Genomic DNA, 22,922 nt, shown 5'->3' with positions numbered 1-22,922 from the left:
CACAAACACTCTTCAACTCGCAACATATACTTTTGTGTTTCATTTAAATAATATAAAAGTTAAAACACAAGTACATAAGAACATAAGAACATAAGTAAAAAAAAGGTTTAAAAAATAACAGAAAGTTCACATAACACACAAGACCAACGTACAGTAATATTACATCATCTCTCTCACACACACACATACACACACACACACACACACACACACACACACAAACGTGGGTCCTTGTGTGTGTTGATTGAGCCGTAATGTCACACCTGAGGCCCGGATCACTACGTGGGTCAGGTAACACCATCTTGTTATCAGGTGACGCTTGACATCTCCACCTCTCACCTCCTCCTTCTTCCTTTCTTCATCTCTCTCTCTCTCATTTTTATATCTATTCTTCTTTATTCTTTGTTTCTTCATCTCTCCATCTCTCATTTTTTTATATCTCTGTTTCTCCTCCCCCGTTTTACTTCCTTCCTTTCTCCTCCACCTGTTTCTCTTATCAGCTCAACGAGTGTATGTCGCAAAGAAACACACACACACACACACACACACACACACACACACACACACACACACACACAAGAGCCTCAGCAGATTGGTGTGTGTGTGTGTGTGTGTGTGTGTGTGTGTGTGTGTGTGTGTGGCTTCATCATGACCCGCCTTCCCCATACTAAGTGGGTGGCCCTAATCAGCCTCTGTCTAGATCAGGTAGTTAGGAGTCTTTACCCCGTGTCTCGCTTGGACCAACGAGTCCTTAGGCCTATCTTAAATCACACCAAACAGCCTCATCCTCCATCTTAACTGTTCTGGCCTGACACCGAACCCCCCTTCCCCTTCCCTACCCATCCCTGCCCACCCTGGTATCATCGTGTATCCATTAATCAACGTGTTAAATAACCACTAAGGCAGTATAATCACCCCCTCCTCCCCCCCTTACCACACGACGAAGGGGGAACCTCACCTACAGACAGACGCTGCTGGTGTCTCTCAGTTGTAGACGTTAATATCCAATGGTTTGTTTATTTACTTCTTTGAGTAACACCTTCGGACAGTTACTATGGGAGAGGAGACTCGTGTAGGCTTCCCAACAGCTGATTAGTGACTGAAAGAGGTGGATAAGAGTGTGTGTGTGTGTGTACCTGCTCTTCACTATACTTGTGGTCTTAATGGCGGAACACGACCTACCACTGCCGTTCTCACCACTGCACAAATATATGAAATTATATTCAAGTTTCTTCACAAACACCAACACAAGGACAGATTTAGGTGTATGTGGTCTAAGAAAATTTGATGTACAGTACAAACCCGGTGTGTGTGTGTGTGTGTGTGTGTGTGTGTGCATCATGACCTGGTGAGGATAATGACTTACCTGAGGGACCAACTTCTCACAACAAAGAACTAAACGTTGCAAAAGACAAACAATAAATAAAAATAAATAAAAATATCCTAAAAAAAGCCTGACCTTAGAGCACAGAAGGAGGCGTCTTGTTAACGCCATTCGTCTTCCGTGGCTGCAATTGGAAATGCAAATGAACCAATCAGCTTGAACCATGGCTCACGCTCACCTCACTCTCACACACTCGTAAAATACAAACCACCACTTGAGTATTAACGCAACAACAAATGATGAAGTAATTACCTAACACACCTCCACCTGCCTCTTAACACCGCCGCTTCTAGGTTAATTCGTCTAACACCTCTGTAAGGTGTTCTCAGTTAGGTTAGGTTAGGTTAGGGTGGTATAGCGTTAGGTAAAGGTGTTTAATCATCAGGTAAGGCGACACATCACACCTGTAAGGGATGTTCACTACTATACCTCGATAATGTAGATAAATAAGTAATTACCATTGCAATAAACATATTTGCCAACTAAACATAATCCTAACAGCTCTGTCCTCTTGATCAACCTTTTTACTGTACACCCCAGGCTGTACTGCTCCCCCATTATACTTATGTTTATCAACTCCACTGTAATTTATATATATATATATATACATATATCTTGATAAAATCATACGGGAAAAGGGATTTTATCAAGATTTATCTTATCCACGTTTTCATTGTGGATCTACATGAAATATATATATATATATATATATATATATATATATATATATATATATATATATATATATATATATATATATATATATATATATATATATATATATATATAAGTAAAAATAATAATTATTGAAGTGATAACCGTGGTAACATGTTCTTATTACCACCATGCTATTGTACTATTCCAGATGATACTAAATGTTACATAATACTTCCTTGAGATAAATGTATAGTATATATCAGGTGCCTCAAAGAGAGCTCAGGTTCTGAACTGGCTCAGCCATGTTAATATTGCTATTATTATCCACTCTGTATCTGTGTTTTTCTGGCTAAATAAACCGTTTCAATTCAATAGACAACCAGGACTCAACACCCCGACACCCACACAGAGACACAAGAGGGTCACCCCACCTCCCTCATGTAAACAATAAAAATACTAATGAAGCAACCTGGGAAAATTTAGACAAGACAGTTACGTGATCTTTTCCTGTTGTGATGTAGAACGAACACTTTTTTCCCAGGGGGGTAATCCGGCCTACAACTGTAACCTCGCTAAACAGGACACAGTGAATGACGTCATCTGTTGTTTCATTAAATTACAAACCTGGACTACACTGTATACACCTTCAGGATGATGTAGGTCCTTTTACAGACATACACGTTCTTGGTATATCGTACGTCACTGTGTGTATATCTGTGACTTAGCAGAGAATTACATCACGTATTACCTTCCATAAGTCTGTTACGTATAATGTGTATAATTATCATCTCTTGTCATTACTAAATTTCCTGATTAGGAAATAATTAAGAATTAAAATTAAATAATTGAAGGTCTACACAGCTAACCAAACACTCTCTCACCCAACCACCCAACCAAACCCTCACCCACACGGCCAACCAAACCCTCACCCACACGGCCACCCACCATCCACACGGCCACCCACCATCCACACGGCACCTGACACTCCTTCTAACGTGTTTTTTTTTTCATTTAAATTTGAATGAAGAAGAATTTGAAGAATTCAACCACTCCATCTTGTTACCCCCATTCTCCAATACACTAATCACCCCCTAACCCCAACATACACTATTTCCCTATCCTTAAACACCCTGCCCCCCACTTCTCTTCCATCCTCACCCCCCATTGACTCCCTCCCCTATCCTCCCATCCACACGGAGACAAAAGGAAAAAAAGGAGAATTCACCGGAAGAGAAATACGATGCTTCAAGTACTCAACCTCATCTGGTGTGACTTTAAAACCAACAACGGTAGTCATCTCTCTCTCTCTCTCAGATACTCTCTTGTGAGGCGAGAAGCACATAGTTTAAGAGGAGCAACTGAAGATTAGACACCCCGCCTAACTTAACACTAACCTAATCTCTCTTAATCTAATCTAATATAATCTAAGACAAGCTAATATAACCTAACCTAATCTAAAATAACCTAACTTAACCCCTAAGTACCGTTGAAGATGTTTACTAATCATCAGGTGAAATAAACTGGGGTGTCTATTCTTCACGTCATCCCAAACTCTATCTTGTAAAGCGAGAAGAACATATTTCATGGGCCAATAGAGGCCGGGGCGATGGCGTGAAGCTGCTGGCAGGACAAACCTCGTGATGGTCGGGACTGGGGCCTGTTAGTCATTATGGGGTTAGGTTAGGTTCCAAGGTGCCGACGAGACCAGGGGGCGACTATCACCCTCCCTCACTCACCCCTTAACACTACTTCAGGTCTCCGGGAGCTTTTCTGGGGAGTGAGGGAGGGGAAGGGGGATTTCTAGGGAGGAGGGAGTGAGGGAGGGGAAGGGGGATTTCTAGGGAGGAGGGAGTGAAGGGAGGAGGGAGGAGGGGAGGGAAGGGGATTTTAGAGGAGGAGGGAAGGGAGGAGGGGAGGAGGGAGGGAAGGGGGGGATTTTTAGGGGAGGAGGGAGGAAGGGATAGGGAGGAGGGAGGGAAGGGGGATTTCTAGGGAGGAGGGAGTGAAGGGAGGGCAGGTGAGAGATGTGGAGTTGATTGTAAGTAAAAATTTGAAATTATTTTTTTTTTTGCCAGAATAAAGATATTGTCATGGCTCATTAATTGCCTGGTTTGTATGTTCAGGGAGGTGGTGGGGGGGGGGGGCAGACCCGGCTAAGTGGCTGATTAAGAATTTCAAGGCCGCTAGTCTATGTGGCTTTACAAGTGCCGTGTGGACTATACAGTGTTTACATATCTGCACTGTCGATTTGTCTAAGTACATTTTCTATATACCTGCACTGTCTATATACAAACTGAATCAATGTTTCTAGAATGACATAGCAAACTGAAATAGAATAAATCATAACAGTACTTGAATACTTGCCATTTTATTTCAACCTGAACACAAGAAAACGAGAGGAAAAACAGAGAAACAAATGAATCAGAGTTGAAGTCCCACACAAAGACCCGGGACCAGTGTGTGTGTCAGGGAGGAGGAGACAAAGCATGAGGTGAGAGCCCCGTGAGCCCCGTGAGCCCCGTGAGCCCCGCCAGGTGTTAATTACTCTCTCGATTTACCGGTGCGTTGAGTCTCTTTTTTTTTGAGCTCGAGGGAGACTAGTGGTGGTGGTGAGGCTCCCTGAGGTAAAACTGTGGCTGGTTGTGGTATCATCCTTCACACACACACAGGCTCTGGGTGGGTCAGCAGGGGGGTGTGTTGCTCTGGGTGGGACAGCAGGGTTTGTGTTTCTTGGTGGGTCAGCAGGGGGTGTTTGTCTGGGTGGGTCAGCAGGGGTGTGTTGCTCTGGGTGGGTCAGAGGGGTTGTGTTGCTCTGGGTGGGTCAGCATGGGGTAGTGTTGTCCTGGTGATTCAGCAGGGTGTTTGCTCTGGGTGGGTCAGCAGGGGGTTGTGTTGCTCTGGGTGGGTCAGCATGGGTGCGTGTTGCTCTGGGTGGGTCAGCAGGGGTTGTGTTGCTCTGGGTGGGTCAGCAGGGGTTGTGTTGCTCTGGGTGGGTCAGCAGGGGTTGTGTTTGCTCTGGGTGAGTCAGCAGGGGTGTGTTGCTCTGGGTGGCGGTCAGCAGGGGTTGTGTTGCTCTGGGTGGATCAGCAGGGGTTGTGTGCTCTGGGTGGGTCAGCATGGGTGCGTGTTGTCTCTGGGTGGGTCAGCAGGGGTGTGTTGCTCTGGGTGGATCAGCAGGGGGTTTTGTTGCTCTGGGTGGGTCAGCATGGTGCGTGTTGCTCTGGGTGGGTCAGCAGGGGTGTGTTGCTCTGGGTGATCAGCAGGGTTGTGTTGCTCTGGGTGGGTCAGCAGGGGGTTGTGTTGCTCTGGGTGGGTCAGCATGGGTGCGTGTTGCTCTGGGTGGGTCAGCAGGGTTGTGGGTTGCTCTGGGTGGGTCAGCATGGGTGGTGTTGTTGTGGGTGGGTCAGCAGGGTGAGTGTTGGTTTGGGCAGCAGGGGTGTGTGTTGCTCTGGGTGGGCTGCATGGGTGCGGTTGTTCTGTGGGCAGCAGGGGTTGTGTGTTGCTCTGGGTGGGTCAGCAGGTGTTGCTCTGGTGGGACAGAGGGGTGTGTTGCTCTGGGTGGGTCAGCAGGGGTTTTGTGGTTCTGGGTGGATCAGCAGGGGTTGTGTTGCTCGGTGGGTCAGCATGGGTGCCGGGTGTGTTGCTCTGGGTGAGTCAGCAGGGGGTTGTGTTGCTCTGGGGTGACAAAGAGGGGTTGTGGTTTGGGTGGGTCAGCATGGGTGCGTGTGGTTCTGGGTGGGTCAGCAGGGGTCGGTGTTGCTCTGGGTGGGTCAGCATGGGTGCGCTGTGGGTGGGTCAGCAGGGGTAAGTGTTGCCTGGGTGGGTCACAGGGGTGTGTGTTGCTCTGGGTGGATCAGCAAGGGTGTGTTGCTCTGGGGTGTGGCTTAGAGAGGGGTGTGTGTTGCTAGGTGGGTCAGTGCAAGGGTGTGTGTGTTGCTCTGTGGTGGGCAGGAGGTGTGTGTGTTGCTCTGGGTGGGTCAGCAGGGGTGTTTGTTGCTGTGGGTGGTCACAGGGGTGTGTGTTCTGGGTGGGTCAGCATGGGTGTGTGTTGTTGTGGTGTTCAGCAGGGTGTGTTGCGTTGTGGGTGGGTCACCAGTGGTGTGTGTTGCTCTGGGTGGGTCAGCAGGGGTGTGTGTTGTCTAGGTGGGTCAGCAGGGTGTGTGTTGTCTAGGTGGGTCAGCAGGGTGTGTGTTGCTGTGGGTGTCAGCAGTGGTGTGTGTTGCCTGGGTGGGTCAGCATGGGTGTGTGTTGCTCTAGGTGGGTGGAAGAGGGTGTGTGTGTTGCTGTGGCAAAGTGTGTGTCAGTCTGTGGGTCAGTGTGTGTTGCTCAGGGGTCAGCAGGGGTGTGTGTTGCTCAGGGTCAAAGAGGGTGTGTGCTGGGGTGGGTCAGCAGTGGTGTGTGTTGGCTGTGTGGGTGGTCTAAAGCAGTGGTGTGTGTTGCTCTGGGTGGTCAGCATGGGTGTGTGTTGCTCTTGTCAGCAGGAGTGTGTGTGGCTCTAGGTGGGTCAGCATGGGTGTGTGTTCTTGGGTGGGTCAGCAGGGAGGGTGTGTGTTGCTCTAGGTGGGTCAGGCTGGGTGTGTTGCTCTGGGTGGGTCAGCAGGGGTGTGTGTTGCTCTAGGTGGGTCAGCAAAGGGTGTGTTGCTCTGGGTGGGTCAGCAGGGTGTTGCTCAGGTGGGTCAGCAGGGTGTGTGTTGCTCTAGGTGGGTCAGCAAGGGTGTGTGTTGCCCTAGGTGGGTCAGCATGGGTGTGTGTTGCCCTGGGTGGCTCAGCAGGGGTGTGTGTTGGCTTCCAGGTGGGTCAGCAGGTGTGTTGCTGGGGTGGGTCAGCAGGGTGTGTTGCTCAGGTGGGTCAGCATGGGTGTGTGTTGCTCCAGGTGGGTCAGCATGGGTGTGTGTGTTGCTCTAGGTGGGTCAGCAGGGGTGTGGTTTCAGGTGGGTCAGCATGGGTGTGTGTTGCTCTAGGTGGGTCAGCAGGGGGTTGCTCTAGGTGGGTCAGCAGGGGTGTGTGTTGCCTCAGGTGGGTCAGCATGGGTGTGTGTTGCTCTAGTGGGTCAGCAGGGGTGTGTGTTGCTCTGGGTGGGTCAGCAGGGTGTGTTGCTCTAGGTGGGTCACAGGGGTGTGTTGGCTCAGGTGGGTGAAGAGGGTGTGTGTGTTGCTCTAGGTGGGTCAGCGGGTGTGTGTTGCTCTAGGTGGGTCAGCAGGGGTGTGTGTTGCTCTCAGGTGGGTCAGCAGGGTGTGTGTGTTGTGGGTGGGTCAGCAGGTGTGTGTTGCTCTAGGTGGGTCAGCAGGGGTGTGTGTTGCTCTAGGTGGGTCAGCAGTGGTGTGTGTGTTGCTCTGGGTGGGTCAGCGTGTGTGTAAGGTTTCAGGGTCAGCATGGGTGTGTGTTGTTCTAGGTGGGTCCAAGCAGGGTGTGTTGCTCTGTGTGTGTGTGTTGCCTGTGTGTCAGCATGGGTGGTTTCAGGTGTGGGTCAGCAGGGTGTGTGTTGCCTCTAGGTGGGACAGCAGGTGTGTGTGTTGCTCCAGGTGGGTCAGCAGTGGTGTGTGTTTAGTCTGTACCAGCATGGGTGTGTGTTGCTCAGGTGGGTCAGCAGGGGTGTGTTGCCTCAGGTGGGTCAGCAGGGTGTGTTGCTCTATGTGGGTCTACAAGAGGTGGTGTGTTCTAGGTGGGTCAGCAGGGTGTGTGTTGCTCTAGGGTGGGTCAGCAGGGGTGTGTGTTGCTCTAGGTGGGTCAGCAGGGAGGTGTGTGTTGCTCTCAGGTGGGTCAGCAGGGTGTGTTGCTCAGGTGGGTGTCACAGGTGTGTTTGCTCTAGGTGGGTCAGCAGGGGTGTGTTGCCCAGGTGGGTCAGCAGGGTGTGTGTTGCCCAGGTGGGTCAGGGCAGGGGTGTGTTGCTCTAGGTGGGTCAGCAGGAGGTGTGTGGTTGCTCAGGTGGGTCAGCAGGGTGTGGTTTGGTTGCAGGTTTCAGGTGGGTCACAGGTGTGTGTTGCCCAGGTGGTCAGCATGGGTGTGTTGCCCAGGTGGGTCAGCAGGGTGTGTGTTGCTCTAGGTGGGTCAGCAGGGGAGGTGTGTGTGGTTGCTCTAGGTGGGTCAGCAGGGGTGTGTGTTGCTCCAGGTGGCCAAGGGGTGTGGGTGTGTGTGCTCAGGTGGGTCAGCAGGGGTGTGTGTTGTCTAGGTGGGTCAGCATGGTGTAAGGTTCAGGTGGGTACATGGGCGGTGGTTGCTCTAGGGGTCACATGGGTGTGTGTTGCTCAGTGGGTCAGCAGGAGGTGTGTTGCCCAGGTGGGTCACATGGGTGTGTGTTGCTCAGGTGGGTCAGTGTGTGTTGCTCAGGGTCAGCAGGAGGTGTGTTGCCTTAGGTGGGTCAGCAGTGGTGTTTAGGTGGGCAGCATGGTGTGTGTTGCTCTAGTTGGGTCAGCATGGGTGCGGTTTTTGGTGGGTCACATGGGTGTGTGTTGCTCTAGGTGGGTCAGCAGGGGGTGTGTGTTGCCCAGGTGGGTCAGCATGGGTGTGTGTTGCTCTAGGTGGGTCAGCAGGGGTGTGTGTTGCTCTAGGTGGGTCAGCAGGGGTGTGTGTTGCTCTAGGTGGGTCAGCAGGGTGTGTGTTGCTCAGGTGGGTCAGCATGGTGTGTGTGTTGCTCTAGGTGGGTCAGCAGGGGTGTGTGTGTTGCTCTGGGTGGGTCAGCAGGGGTGTGTGTTGCTCTAGGTGGGTCAGCAGGGGTGTGTTGCTCTGGGTGGGTCAGCAGGGGTGTGTGTTGCTCTAGGTGGGTCAGCAGGGGTGTGTGTGTCTGGGTGGGTCAGCAGGGGTGTGTGTTGCTCTAGGTGGTTCAGCAGGGGTGTGTGTGTTGCTCTAGGTGGGTCAGCAGGGGTGTGTGTGTTGTCTGGGTGGTTCAGCAGGGGTGTGTGTTGCTGTGGGTGGGTCAGCAGGGGTGTGTTGCTCTAGGTGGGTCAGCAGGGGTGTGTGTTGCTCTGGGTGGGTCAGCAGGAGTGTGGTTAGGTTAAGTTAGGTAAACAACAGTGCTAGTAGGTCGTGCAGGTAGGTGATCACTCGTACAGGTCACCATAGTCGTGAGGTCATTAGCTATGGTGGGAAGGGATTTTATGCATGTTAGGATCAGTTGCGGATGATGGATGATGCACGTGTGCAATAACCTGTAGACGAGTTCAGGTTTTCCTAACTACTGCAACACAGAATGTCTAAACTCCCTTGGACAAAATTCCTCTGGACAATTTCTCTGGACAAAACCCTCAGACAAAACATCCTAAGACAACATTCCTGAGGCTGATTGAATTAGGTTAGGTTACCAGTAGGTTAGATTAAATTAGGCTAGGTTAAATTAGGTTAGGTTGGATTAGGTTGAATTAACTTTAGGATCTTTACAGTTGAAATAAGCTGGGGTGACTATTCTCCAGGTGACCCGGAGAAAGTGTAATTAAAGAAGGGGACAGCAAGGTTCCCGCGGGACGCCTAGCGATGGTTCGTCCACCAGTGAGGCGAAGAAAACCAGAACTGGGAGGGGGAGGGAGGGAGGGGGAGGGAGGGAGGAGGGGAGGAGGGAGGGAGGAGGGGGAGGGAGGGAGGGAGGGAGGGGGGCAGCGGGCGTGGGGCACCTGCCTGCCAGCAGTAGGTTGGTGGTAGTGAGGGTGGTGGCAGGGCAGTCAGCCTGGTGACTCAGGGAACTAGGTGATGGGCAGGTGAGATGCTACCTGGAGGAGGACCATGTGAAGGGGGGGAGAGCCATGAGGAGTTGAAGAGAGGGAAGGGCCCAATAAGAAGGAGGAGGAGGAGGAGGCCCAGTAGGAGGAAGAAGAGGAGGGAGGAGGAGGAGGAGGCCCAGTAGGGAGGAGAGGAGAGTAGGAGGAGGAGGAGGTGGGGAAGAAGAGGAGGAGGAGGGGCCCAGTGGGGAGGGAGGAGGAGGAGAGCCCAGTAAGGAGGAGAGGGAGAAGGAGGGCCCAGTAAGGAGGAGGAGGGCCCAGTAAGAAGGAGGGGAGAGAAGAAGAGGAGGAGGAGGGACCCAGTAAGGAGGAGGAGGAGAGAGCCCAGTAAGGAGGAAGAGGAGGGGCCCAGTAGGAGGAGGCAGTGGGAGGAGGAGGCAGTAGGGAAGGAGGAGAAGAGAGAGGAGGAGGAGACAAGGAGGAGGAAGAAGAGGAGGAGAGGGAGGGGAGGGAGGAGGAGGAGGAGAGGAGAGGAGGACCCAGTAAGGAGGGAGGAGAAGAGGAGGAGGAGGAAGAAGAGGAGGAGGAGGGAGGAGGAGGAAGGCGTGATGGAAGCGAAAATCATAGCCTTAATTGCTCACACAAGTAATACCTTCTCAAGTCACACAACACTAACAGTATCCAACAACGAATGGACTGATCCACCGTGTTGCGCTTTTACTGCCTCCCATGCTTCGTTCAACATCTATTTCTCATTTAACATTGACAACAAAAATAAAACAAAACCTAACAACGTAATTAAACCAGTTTTTACCAGGAGAGAGAGAAGTGGTTCCTCAAATTCAAAGTCTAAAGCAGGTTTATTAGTCTCAGGTCCGTCAAAATTCAAGATGGGGACTTTCGTAAACAATATTTTCCTGATTGTAAAAACTTAACATTTATCTATCACCTGAGGACAGCTCACAGCTTATTCCACTCTGAAGATTAGCCCTCATCAGCTATTCCACCTGAAGATTATACTTAACACCACAAACTCATCTACCACTAACATATTCATTAACACACTACTAACACATCACTAACACATCACTAACACACCACTAGCATACAGACGAAGATGATTCAAGTAACAATATGTGAAAAGAGGCATATGTCTCCTTGTCTGTCAGTCTGTCTGTCTGTTTCACGTCGAAGCACATCACTGAGTTTCAATTTTGTTCAGGTTATTTATTTTCATTCACACACACACACACACACACACATCCACTTTTTCTGTGCGTGTCGTGATCTTGAAAATAAAAGAAAAGTTGAGTGAAATGTCATAGAACTGTAATATTGTGTGTGTGTGTGTGTGTGTGTGTGTGTGTGTGTGTGTGTGTGTGTGTGTGTGTGTGTGTGTGTGTGTGTGTGTGTGTGTGTGTGTGTGTGTGTGTGTGTGTGTGTGTGTGTGTGTGATCTTTACGTTTATATTTATCAACAACAACGTAAATATAGATCAAATGTGTCAGATATAAAACTAACTCACGCTAGTACATAATAACCAAACATTAACATCTTACGTGAATGAACAGAAAATATTACCCTTAACTCTACTATCTATATAAAGTCACATTAAACCTACACAGTTCAGGAGATTGAAAAGTTTGTGAGCTTTCTTCATTTAACGTCAGTCAACGGCTCGAGGTAGACTCATTTCTCTCACTCCTTTTATTTCCCAAACAGTTGATTTTCTTCCAGTGCATATATTGTGTTTGGAGAAAGACGAGTGAACGGTGTAGGTGGACAATACAGGGGCGGCGGTGTGTGTGTGTGTGTGTGTGTGTGTGTGTGTGTGTGTGTCCCTTCTTTCAGGTTCTTGTTAGTCCTCCAGGTCTTCCCAGGTAGCCCTTCAGGTCTCTTAGGGAGGGAGAGGAGGAGAGGGAAGTAGAGGAGGGGGGGTTAGTAGTCAGTGTCCAGTAGGAAAGTCCTTGTTTGGGGTCTTGAAGCAGTTGTTGCTGGGGGTGGAAACCACTAAACCCTAGGAGTCATGTGATATCTCTTGGTGGCGAGCCGACACACACAGGGAAACTGGGAGTGTCAAACTACAAAAGCACGAGACGATGACAAAAAAAGGTGACCTGAGAAAAGGTGGTGAGGGCGTAAGGGGTGGTGAAGGGGTGGGTGAGGGGCGGGTGAGGGGGGTGGAGGGGTGGTGAGGGCGGGGAGGGGTGGTGAGGGGTGGGGAGAGGTGGGAGGGGGTGGAGAAGGTGGTGGAGAGAGGGTGAGAGAGGGGGTGGGGAGGGGTGGGGAGGGCGGGGAGGGGTGGTGAAGGGGTGGTGAGGGGGTGGGTGAAAAGGTGGTGAGGAGCGGTGGAGGGGTGGAGAAAAGGTGGTGAGGGGCGGTGGAGGGGTGGTGAGGGGCGGTGGAGGGTGGTGAGGGGAGGCGGAGGGAGTGTGGGTGGTGAGAAAGGGGTGTGGAGGGGCGGAGGGGTGGGTGAGGGGCGGGAAGGAGGGGTGGAGAAAAGGTGGTGAAGGGCGGACAAGGGTGGTGGAGGGGCGGAGAAAGGGTGGTGAGGGGGGAGAGGTGGGAGGGGGGAGAAAGGGTGGGTGAGGGGCAGAGGAAGGGTGGTGAGGGGCGGTGAAGAGGTGGTGGGGAGCGGAAAAGAGGTGGTGAGGGATGAAGAGGGCGGAGGAGGGGTGGAGAGGGGGTGATGAGGGGAAGAGAAGGAGTGGTGAGGGGCGGAGAAGAGGTGGTGAGGGGCGAGTGAATGCTGGAATGACGGGTCAGGAGGAGGGTGACGAAGGAGGAACACCGATCCCTTACCTCCGTCACCTGTACCCCGGAACGACACACATCAACTAACACAACTAAGAGGCAACTTCCGCGTCAGTCCTGTTTATTATCGTATGTATGAGTAGTGGGGGATGACGTGAAGATTAGCCACCCTCACCTTATTTCACCTGATGATTAAACAATAACTAACGCTAACATAATCAACTTCTTTGTTATCAATTAGTTATCTTTCCCTAAGTGGGTGAGTGGGTGGGTGAGTGTCCTGCCTCTCGTCCATAGGTTAGCCAACACCTAAAAATATTAACCTTGCCAATCAAATCATCCATCCTCGCCGACCTTCTTCTCGCTACCCCGAATTAGATGTTGTACAGCTCAGGTGCATCTAATATGGTATTGTTGTTAATGATCTAGCCACGACCTCACCTGACAGGATGGTCCCCAGGTAGGTAGGTAGGTAGGTAGGTAGGTAGGTAGGTAGGTAGGTAGGTAGGTAGGTTAGGTAGGTTAGGTAAGTTGGTAGGTAAGTAGGGTCTTTCTCTCTCTCTGGTGGTCCTAAATGTGGTCCTAAAAGGTCTTAGATGTGGTCTTGCGATACTGTAGTGGTTCTGGATGATCCCGATGCCCTAGAAAGTGGATATACTAGAAAGTGGATACCCCGAGGTTAAAATAGGAATAAAGAGGTAGGATTTCTGGGAACCGGAAACGAGGGAGGTAGGTCCAGCGTGGTGAAGGACATCCGACACGGTGGTGGAAGCTGCTGCTAGCCTCGCCCACAGACAGAGGTGTGACCCCCTTCCCCCCCACAACCCACACTCGTCCACCACCTTATTAACCCGACCCTCAAAGGACGCGACTCCCACTTAATGAACTTGGGACAAAAATAATGATTCCTTGAGAATTGGTTGTGTGAGGTGAGTCTACTTCCTGCATCAACGACTTTACATCCTTATTATAATGTTGAGATATTTAGGTTAATAACACGTCTAAACAATAATCCAGGTAAGAGAGGGTTATTATTTAGTGTGACGTAGAAGTTGGTTGTATTTCTGGTTGTGAAAGATTTATCCTCGGCACCAGCGAGTGATCTTACCAAATGTCGTCTGTCCTTCAATTGTTATGCTACACCTGAGGGTTAACCAGACCAAATGGGTAAATCCCGTCACGAGGAATTACCTATACCTCGTTATTGACCATTGAGTGACGGACGGGGTTGTGAGTGACCGTCTCCCTCACCTCCCTCTCAAACTTCCCAACACGCACACAAATACCCCCCCCCTACACCCCATTCTCGCTCCTTCTTCGTGTGCTGACCAGAAATAATCAGCTTAAGAGACACACTGAGAACACCTTTCTTAGTAACAACTCTCATTCTTGGTGGGAAATAGACTGAGAGATCCACTAATGGAGTTTCTCAACTAACCCTCAAGTTTATGAGGCTCTTCACTACTACAAGATATCAATTCACTGGAGTCGGTGCAGCGAAGAATGACGAAAATGATTCCGGGACTTAGAAACCTTCCATATCAAGATAGGTTAAAGAAACTTAACTTGCATTCCCTAGAAAGACGAAGAGTGCGGGGAGATATGATAGAAGTATTTAAGTGGCTGAAAGGAATCAATAAAGGAGACATAGATAAAGTTCTTATAATATCCGAGCAGGATAGGACTCGGAGCAACGGATTTAAGTTGAATAAGTTTAGGTTTAGGAGGGAGATAGGAAGGAACTGGTTCACAAATAGGGTGGTGGACGAGTGGAACAAGCTTAGCAGCTTTGTAGTACAGTAAGTGCTGGAATACTGGAAAGTTTTAAAAGGAGGCTGGATAGATTCATGGATGATAGAGTGGTAGAAACTCTCGACAGGAGCTGCCATGCACAGGCCAACCGGCCTATTGCAGACTCCTTATTTTCTTATCTTCTTAAGATATGACCGAGTGCAGCAAAACGTATGTGAAGGTTTCTGAGGATGTGTTCATTATTTTTCTAAGGGTTTAGAGGAGATGTGTTGTACAGTAAGGAAAGCTGTTGTGGTAAATGCGTCCAAGTTGTTATTTTTTCTCAAGCACGAACGGATGGATGGTCAGACGGACACACACTTTCTCTCTCACTATACAGACACACAGCAACCCACATATATATATGAATTACACACACACACACACACACCAACACACACATATACAGTATATATACGAACTACACACTATCTACACAGAGCTACCCACACACACACACACACACACACACACACACACACACACACACACTCCCTAATCCTTCCCCCACAAAACACAAAACCCATTTCATCAGCTGGGGTGGTGGGGAGGAGGGGGGTGGGGGGCGGCAGAGGGGGTGAGGGGAGGTGGCGGACACAATAATAGCACTAACCTCATGTTACTTCGTTGAATTGAAGACGAAATGCCATAAAATAAACAACGGATATCCGAAGAAAAAATTCCCTATAGAGTGTGTACAAGGTCGCGTGGGAGCCGCTTGGACAACACTCACTCCAGCAACAAGTCGGGATTTAGTCACTCTCTTGTCTCCGTGTCTCCTGGTGTCCGTCACGTAGTGGCGTAATAGCTTTCTGAGAACGGACACCGGCTAAACGTATCCTCTCTCTCTCTCTCTCTCTCTCTCTCTCTCTCTCTCTCTCTCTCTCTCTCTCTCTCTCTCTTGCTCTTGCTCTCTCTCTCTGTGGCATACAATGACACGTACAGTCCGTTTGTTTACTATAGTACGTAGTATAATATAATATGAAACAACACAGCCCAACCATTAAATTAAGCAACGGGGAACTGAGTAACCAATCACTTTTACATTTATTCATAATTTTTACTACGTACTATAGTAAACAAAGGGCCTTGAATTGCCAGCTGTCTCCAAAAGTGTTCGGAGAATCTTGAACGACACTGTACATGACCTAGTTAAATATTTGGTGGCGTCACACACACACACAGCTCGGAGTGACCTATTTACACCTTAGAGTTATAAGATGAAGTAATGTGGTAGATCCCAGGTGTTTATAGGTCATCAATAAAGGTAAACACCCATTAAACTTATCCCCAAAAATTAAGGTGCATTTTTTGTATCGTTAAACCTACAAAAAACTAGTCATTTTTTTATTATTAAACCAAAAACAAAACTGCGAAGATGTCAATTATTATTATTATTATTATTATTATTATTATTATTATTATTATTATTAATATTATTATTAATATTATTATTATTATTATTATCATTATTATTATTATTATTACTGTTTTATTTTTATTACAGGTAATTCATGACCCACTGTAACCGTAATTCAAGACCCACTGTAACCGTAATTCAAGACCCACTGTAACCGTAATTCAAGACCCACTGTAACCGTAATTCAAGACCCACTGTAACCGTAATTCAAGACCCACTGTAACCGTTAATTCATGTTCCCCACTGTAACCAATTCAAGACCCATTGTAGCCGTAATTAAGACCCACTGTAACCGTAATTCAAGACCCACTGTAACCGTAATTCAAGACCCACTGTAAATCCGTACTAAAGACCCATTGTAGCCGTAATTTAAGACCCACTGTAACCGTAATTCAAGACCCACTGTAACCGTAATTAAAGACCCATTGTAGCCGTAATTCAAGACCCACTGTTACCGTAATTCAAGACCCACTGTAACTGTAATTCAAGACCCACTGTAAATGTAATTCAAGTCCCACTGTAACCGTAATTCAAGACCCACTGTAGCCGTAATTCAAGACCCATTGTAACCGTAATTCAAGACCCACTGTAACCGTTATTCAAGACCCACTGTAACAGTAATTCAGGACCCACTGTAGCGTAATTCAAGACCCACTGTAACTGTAATTCAAGACCCACTGTAACCGTAACTCAAGACCTACTGTAACCGTAATTCGAGACCCCCAGTAACCGTAATTCAAGGCCTACTGCAACCGTAATTTAAGACCCACTGTAACCGTAATTCAAGACCCACTGAAGCCGAAATTCAAGACCGACTGTAACCGTAATTCAAGACTCACTATTACTGTAATTCAAGGCCTACTGTAACCGTAATTGAAGACTCACTGTAACCGTAATTCAAGACCCACTGTAGCCGTAATTCAAGTCCCACTGTAACGGTAATTCATGACCCACTGTAACCGTACTTCAAGACCCACAGGAACCGTAATTCAAGACCTACTGTAACCGTAATTCAAGACCCACTGTAACGGTAATTCATGACCCACTGTAACCGTAATTCAAGACCCACTGTAACCGTAATTCAAGACCCACTGTAACCGTAATTCAAGACCCACTGTAACCGTAATTCAAGACCCACTGTAACCGTAATTCGAGACCCCCAGTAACCGTAATTCATGAACCACTGTAACCGTAACTCATGACCCACTGTAACCGTACTTCAAGACCCACAGGAACCGTAATTCAAGACACACAGTGACCGTAATTCAAGACCCATTGTAACCGTAATTCAAGACCCACTGTAACCGTAATTCAAGACCCACTGTAACCGTAATTCGAGACCCCCAGTAACCGTAATTCAACCACTGTAACCGTAACTCATGACCCACTGTAACCGTACTTCAAGACCCACAAGAACCGTGTACCGTAATTCAAGACCCATTGTAACCGTAATTCAAGACCCACTGTAACCGTAATTCAGGACCCATGTAGCGTAATTCAAGACCCACTGTAACTGTAATTCAAGACCCACTGTAACCGTAACTCAAGACCTACTGTAACCGTACTTAAGACCCACTGTAACCGTAATTCAAGACCCACTGTACCCGTAATTCAAGACCCCACTGTAACCGTAATTCAAGACCCACTGTAACTGTAATTCAAGACCCACTGTAACGTAACTCAAGACCTACTGTAACCGTAGTTTAAGACCCACTGTAACTGAATTCAAGACCCACTGTAACCGTAATTCAAGACCCACTGTAACCGTAATTCAAGACCCACTGTAACTGTAACTCAAGACCTACTGTAACCGTAGTTTAAGACCCCATTGTAGCGTAATTCAAGACCCACTGTAACCGTAGTTTAAGACCCACTGTAACCGTAATTCAGGACCCACTGTAGCGTAATTCAAGACCCACTGTAATTCAAGACCCACTGTAACCGTAATTCAAGACCCACTGTAACCGTAAATTCAAGACCCACTGTAACCGTAATTCAAGACCCATGTAACTGTAATTCAAGACGCACTGTAACCGTAATTGAGACCCAGGAACTGTAATTCAAGACCCCACTGTAACCGTAATTCAAGACCCACTGTAACCGTAATTCAGGACCCACTGTAACCGTAATTCAGGACCCACTGTAGCGTAATTCAAGACCCCACTGTAACTGTAATTCAAGACCCACTGTAACCGTAATTCAAGACCCACTGTAACCGTCATTCAAGACCCACTGTAGCCGTAATTCAAGACTCGCTGTAACCGTAATTCAAGACCCACTGTAACTGTAATTCAAGACCGACTGTAACCGTAATTCAAGACCCACTGTAGCCGTAATTCAAGACCCGCTGTAACCGTAATTCAAGACCCCCTGTAACCGTAATTCAAGACCCACTGTAACCGTAATTCAAGACACCACTGTAACCGTAATTCAAGACCCCCAAAAGCATGAAAACGCCTTAAAGAATTTATCCGCAAAGCCACTGGCCAGATGACGTCAGAGGTAACGTACCGGATAACAGGACTTTAAAGGGTTTTTAGGCGGGAATTTATCCATTTTAGGTGATATTTAAACTCTCCCTCTCCTCCTCCTCTTCACTTCTTTCCTCCTACCCTCTTCTCTTCTTTCCTCCTCTCCTTCTCTCCTTTCCTTCTACCCTTCTCTTCTCCCTTCCTCTATGTATCTTGAGTAATATTGAGATCTTCCCCCTTCCCTCCTCCTCTTCCCCATCTCTCTACCTTTCTCCTCCTCCGAGTAACATGATTAAGGATGAATACGTGACCTTTTATGGGTACATCAGAATTGACCTATCGTGGGTATATAACCTTTTAGAGGGCGAAGTATCCCTTGAGCATTCTATTATGGGTAACGCCAGACGATTTTATTCAGTTGAGTGAATCTTCTGTTCACTAAAGGGTTATTAAGAACGTTTCGTGGGTTTTTGGGAACGTTTCATGGGTACCAATGACGTCTTATATATCATGGGTAATGCTGAGTAACCTACATATCCATCATGGGTAATGAGAGAGATTCTACAATAACCTATCATGGGTAACTGAGAACAATTCATGGGTCGTACTAAGGACATCAAACCCATGGGTAAAACTACGTACTTATTTAATATGAATCGTTTTCATTATTTGTGTTCATGGGTAATACTCAGGATTCACATAATGGGGAAATAATGAGTAGTTATGAGTAATGCCATGTACCTATTTTATGGGTTAAACCGACAGACAGACAGACAGACAGACAGGGTTACGTAAAAGATATAAAAAATACTATATCGTGTGATTTAAATTCTATACTAATTAATTGGCTCTCTTATGAATCATTATCTTAATTATATCTTTATTTAGTAATTATATCTGTGAAGTGAGCATTAGAAGCAAACTAAATATAGAATTTGGTTTTATATAATAGGGAAATAATACCCAGTGTTGCCATGTATATAATTATGATATTATTTACTCAGTGGATTTAATGTAAGTTAAATATATAATATTTTTAATGGTGTTTCTTCATTAATATGTTTTTGTCTTTATTTCCATATATCTGATCTTTTAATTCTCGTAAGTATAAATCAAAGTTTCAATTTAACCATACCATAATTAATGGATCATTATCAGACAACTTTATTCAATCATATATTTTTTTCATTATAGAAGTTAACAATATACTGTAAATCGTGTGTGTGTGTGTGTGTGTGTGTGTGTGTGTGTGTGTGTGTGTGTGTGTGTGTGTGTTTTTCAGTAAAATAATCGTCTCGTTTTGTATAAATTTTTCTTTTAATCATGTTATTCATTTTCTTTAGTAAATCATTATTTTATACCGTATTGAATTACCATTTTTACTACAGTTGAGAAAATGTAATAAATAAGAGATAAGGAGTAAGGAAGGTTTAAACAGTAAACAACAAGTTACAAAGAATCAAGTCTTTTATTTCCATCACAGAAGTGAATATCACAATAATTTATACAGGTGGTGTGTGTCCCGGGGCAGCACACAATGAAACAAACTTAAGTAGTGTTTGCAGGTAAACAAGAACTTAAACTTAGCAATTTGTGACATGAATGGGCATGTGATTAACTTTGTAAAGTCAATCAAGAATTATATTAAATATAATAGTGAGCATCGTAGTAAGATAGGGCGTGAACCACTACCACAGGGATACTCAACTCGTCTTAATACTCGTCTTTGTACACATTCTGAAAGACTGTTGGCGTAATGTCTTCCTCTTAACAAGGATAAAACAATTTCTATATACAGAAGCGAAAAGTAACTATACTTCCTATTGTTAAATTATCACAGTGTGGAACTTATAAAATGTGAATTTATATACAAAAAATAGCTATGAACTATCACAAAGTTTGTATCACAATATACACTGGAGAGGTGAGGGGCCGAGAGGTGAAGGCGGCTGCTGCCTCCACCGTCGCGTGTCTGACGTCTTGTACTTAAAGCTCGACAAGACGAACCATACACTTGGCCATCTGCATTTTGGCACGTCGAATCCACACACTTGGTACTCCGCTCCGGGGCCGGCGATGTGCGCGCCATCGTCTACAGTTCCTGCAGGAGGAAAGCGAAGAGTTGTCCCGCCGCGTCAGGTAAGTTCTGGGCACCGGAGGGGTCCACCCACAATATTATATCACAATGCTGGAGAAGTTATCCTCCCACTGTACAGTGATCACCAGGGCCTCCAAGATGTCTTGCCGTCGGGGCACAGGTCCTGCTCCCTGGGAACTGACCGACGCATGGACAGGTCCTGGGGCATGTTGCTCGCCTCCCGAATGGGCGTTGGCGCCACCAGCTTGGGCTTCATACTCAGATCCATCAGCGGGGGCGGCGACATGGGAGGCGAGGCCGCGGGGATCATCACTGGACGTGGTGGCGCTGGCCTAGGGGCGGCAATCACCATGGGAGGTGCTGAAGGGGACCCAGGAGAGGGCGTGGCTGATGCAGACGTGGCGGGGTTTGAAGATGGCACGCCAGATATGGCTGAGGCGCACGATGTGAGGTGTGTGATGAGGCGTGAAGACACTGATGGTTCCAGGGACGGTGAGGCGATGAGGAAGGACTGCACCTGCTGCGCTGCCGCCACGAAGCCCTGTTGGAACTTAAGGGCGTCGTGCCTTGGATCGTGGCCGCCGGGGGGCAGCGTCAGACACCGCCTTTGGTTGAGGCGTCGAACGTGACGGACTGTAAGTTCCAAAATGTCGGCCTTCTCCAGACGCGTGACGGTCTCCCCTTCCGCCTGCAGCGCCGCCACCAGGAGGTCCCGCAGTTCGTCAAGGCAGCGGTTTATGCGCGCCCTTCTTTTCCTCTCCAGCATGGGCTTCATGACCCGCTTGTACTGGTCGGTGCGGGACACAGGCTCCACGTGCACAGAAGAAACCATTGTGCTCAAGTCACCTCCAACACGTCCGTCCACTGCAGGAAAACTGATTCACAAGTCCAAGAGCGAAGGTGGTCAGGGTGCTCACTCCTACAGTCCACCACCGGGCGAGGGTGCGTAAGATCTAGTGTTGACACAGGATCAGGTCGTATATATAGCGTGTGAGGATCTGTTTCCCCGAGTTGCCGAGCAGGCGGCAGGATATTGTGAAACACGTTAACTACACCGTAAGTCATGTGATCAAGGAACGTCCACGTTAGCACCTCTCTCATATCCGCTAGGGTTAAGTTTGTGTTGTTTACACTACAAAATACTTAAAATACAACGAATACGAAAGTGAAGCATTTAATCATAATAACTGGCACCTGCGCGTCCGGGCCGCCTCGTGGGAACCTCGCGCTGTGCGTCGTCCCAGCCGGTAGCGGGTGCCCAACTTGCACGCCCTCACGCCCTCACCTTCTCACGCCCATATCCCGCCCATCCAACAAACTCAGCGCAAAACCTAATACTCAACAATATTCCAAAATATAGAGGGATTTCTCTGCCTATAGAACCAACAATGAGAGATGTAAGAGAGAGGGAGATGGTGTGCGTAGTAGCGGGGTGGTAGGCTGCTCCCCACACTGCCCTCAGGCCATCTCTCCCCCGGGCAGCACCGCCTCTACCCCAAGTCACTCATTAATGTTTTATTTATACTCTTACTTCCTTTATATGGAGAACCTGTACTAGCCATTACCTACTGCAGAAGAGGAGGACGAGCTTCATAACGACACATACACCTTCAGGAGAGTTGACAGGGGATAATATAACTCACAAAAATAAAGGTTTGAAATATTTGGTAATTTTAGAGCTACGAGGTGCGTCTGAACTTGGCCGCCCGCACCTGTTGTCTCAGCGGATGGCGAGGGATGAGGGATGACTCCACACACACAGGGAGATGATTGGCGGGAAGAGAGACAGATGAGGATAAAGAGAGGAGGAGGTGGGGATAGAAGATGAGGAGAGAGGAAGGTGAGTGAAAGGAGGAGGTGGGGGGGAAAGGGAAGTGGGGAGAGCCGGTGGTGAGGGAAGATGGAGAGGAGAGAGAGAGAGAGAGAAAGAGAGAGAGAGAGAGTACCATTAAACATAAAAATAGGTAATAATGGAAGAGAATAAGTGAGAAGAAACATAAGATAAATGAAGACCAAAGAAAAAAGCTGATTTATCGAAGGAGAAAATAAAAACAATATGAATCTATTAACATTAGTGAAAAAAAATGGAGAAAATTAATGAAATGTAAATAAGACTCAATGGTATAACACACACTCTCGGCACGACAATATAACCAGTACAACAACACTGACGTTTCCGGTATGATAAACTTTACAATATGGCGCTTTCTTACACACACACACACACACAGTCTACGAACGACAGGTCTGGCAAAGTTTAAGGAAAATACTCGTACACACAAAGGTATCCACATAGAAACATCACTTCCATTGTGTGTCAGACAAACGAACGGAACAGTCAATCCAGCCAGGGTCCGGTTGTCCAAGGTTTTACACGAAGATTATCCGGTGTATACGGTTTTTATCCGTCGTCAATAAACTAGAGTAATAGAGTATCAGGATCAGGTGAAGGTTAGACCCCCTCAGCCTATTTCACCTGAATTCTAAACACCTTAACGATAACCTAATCTAACCTAACAAAACCTACCCTAATGCTAACCTAACGCCAACCTAACCTAATACAATCTCACCTGATCTATCGGTAATTTAACCTAAACTAACCTAACGCTAATTTAACCTAACCTATGCTAATCTAACGCTAATTTAACGTTAATTTAACCTAACCTAACCCCTCCAGGTAGCGTTGAGATGTTTAATC

The 22,922-nt window shown here is 47.5% G+C and overlaps 1 protein-coding gene across 1 annotated transcript; it reads right to left on the bottom strand.

The window, feature by feature from the left end:
• Positions 1–19,575: 19,575 nt before the first annotated feature.
• LOC121860604 (enhancer of split mgamma protein-like) lies at positions 19,576–21,193 on the bottom strand. Its single transcript, XM_042357796.1, has one exon. It carries the CDS (start codon positions 21,054–21,056, stop codon positions 20,346–20,348), a length of 711 nt encoding a protein of 236 aa, XP_042213730.1. The 5' UTR covers positions 21,057–21,193; the 3' UTR covers positions 19,576–20,345.
• Between the last annotated feature and the right edge of the window lie 1,729 nt (positions 21,194–22,922).

This window comes from Homarus americanus, unplaced genomic scaffold, assembly GCF_018991925.1.
Source record: "Homarus americanus isolate GMGI-L3 unplaced genomic scaffold, GMGI_Hamer_2.0 scaffold11150, whole genome shotgun sequence".
NCBI classification, from domain to species: Eukaryota; Metazoa; Arthropoda; class Malacostraca; order Decapoda; family Nephropidae; genus Homarus; species Homarus americanus.
This window is presented reverse-complemented; position numbering and strand designations above follow the sequence as displayed.

Excerpts from the sequence above, each read along its gene's own strand:
- LOC121860604 (XM_042357796.1), bottom strand. The coding sequence starts at position 21,056 with ATGGTTTCTTCTGTGCACGTGGAGCCTGTGTCCCGCACCGACCAGTAC.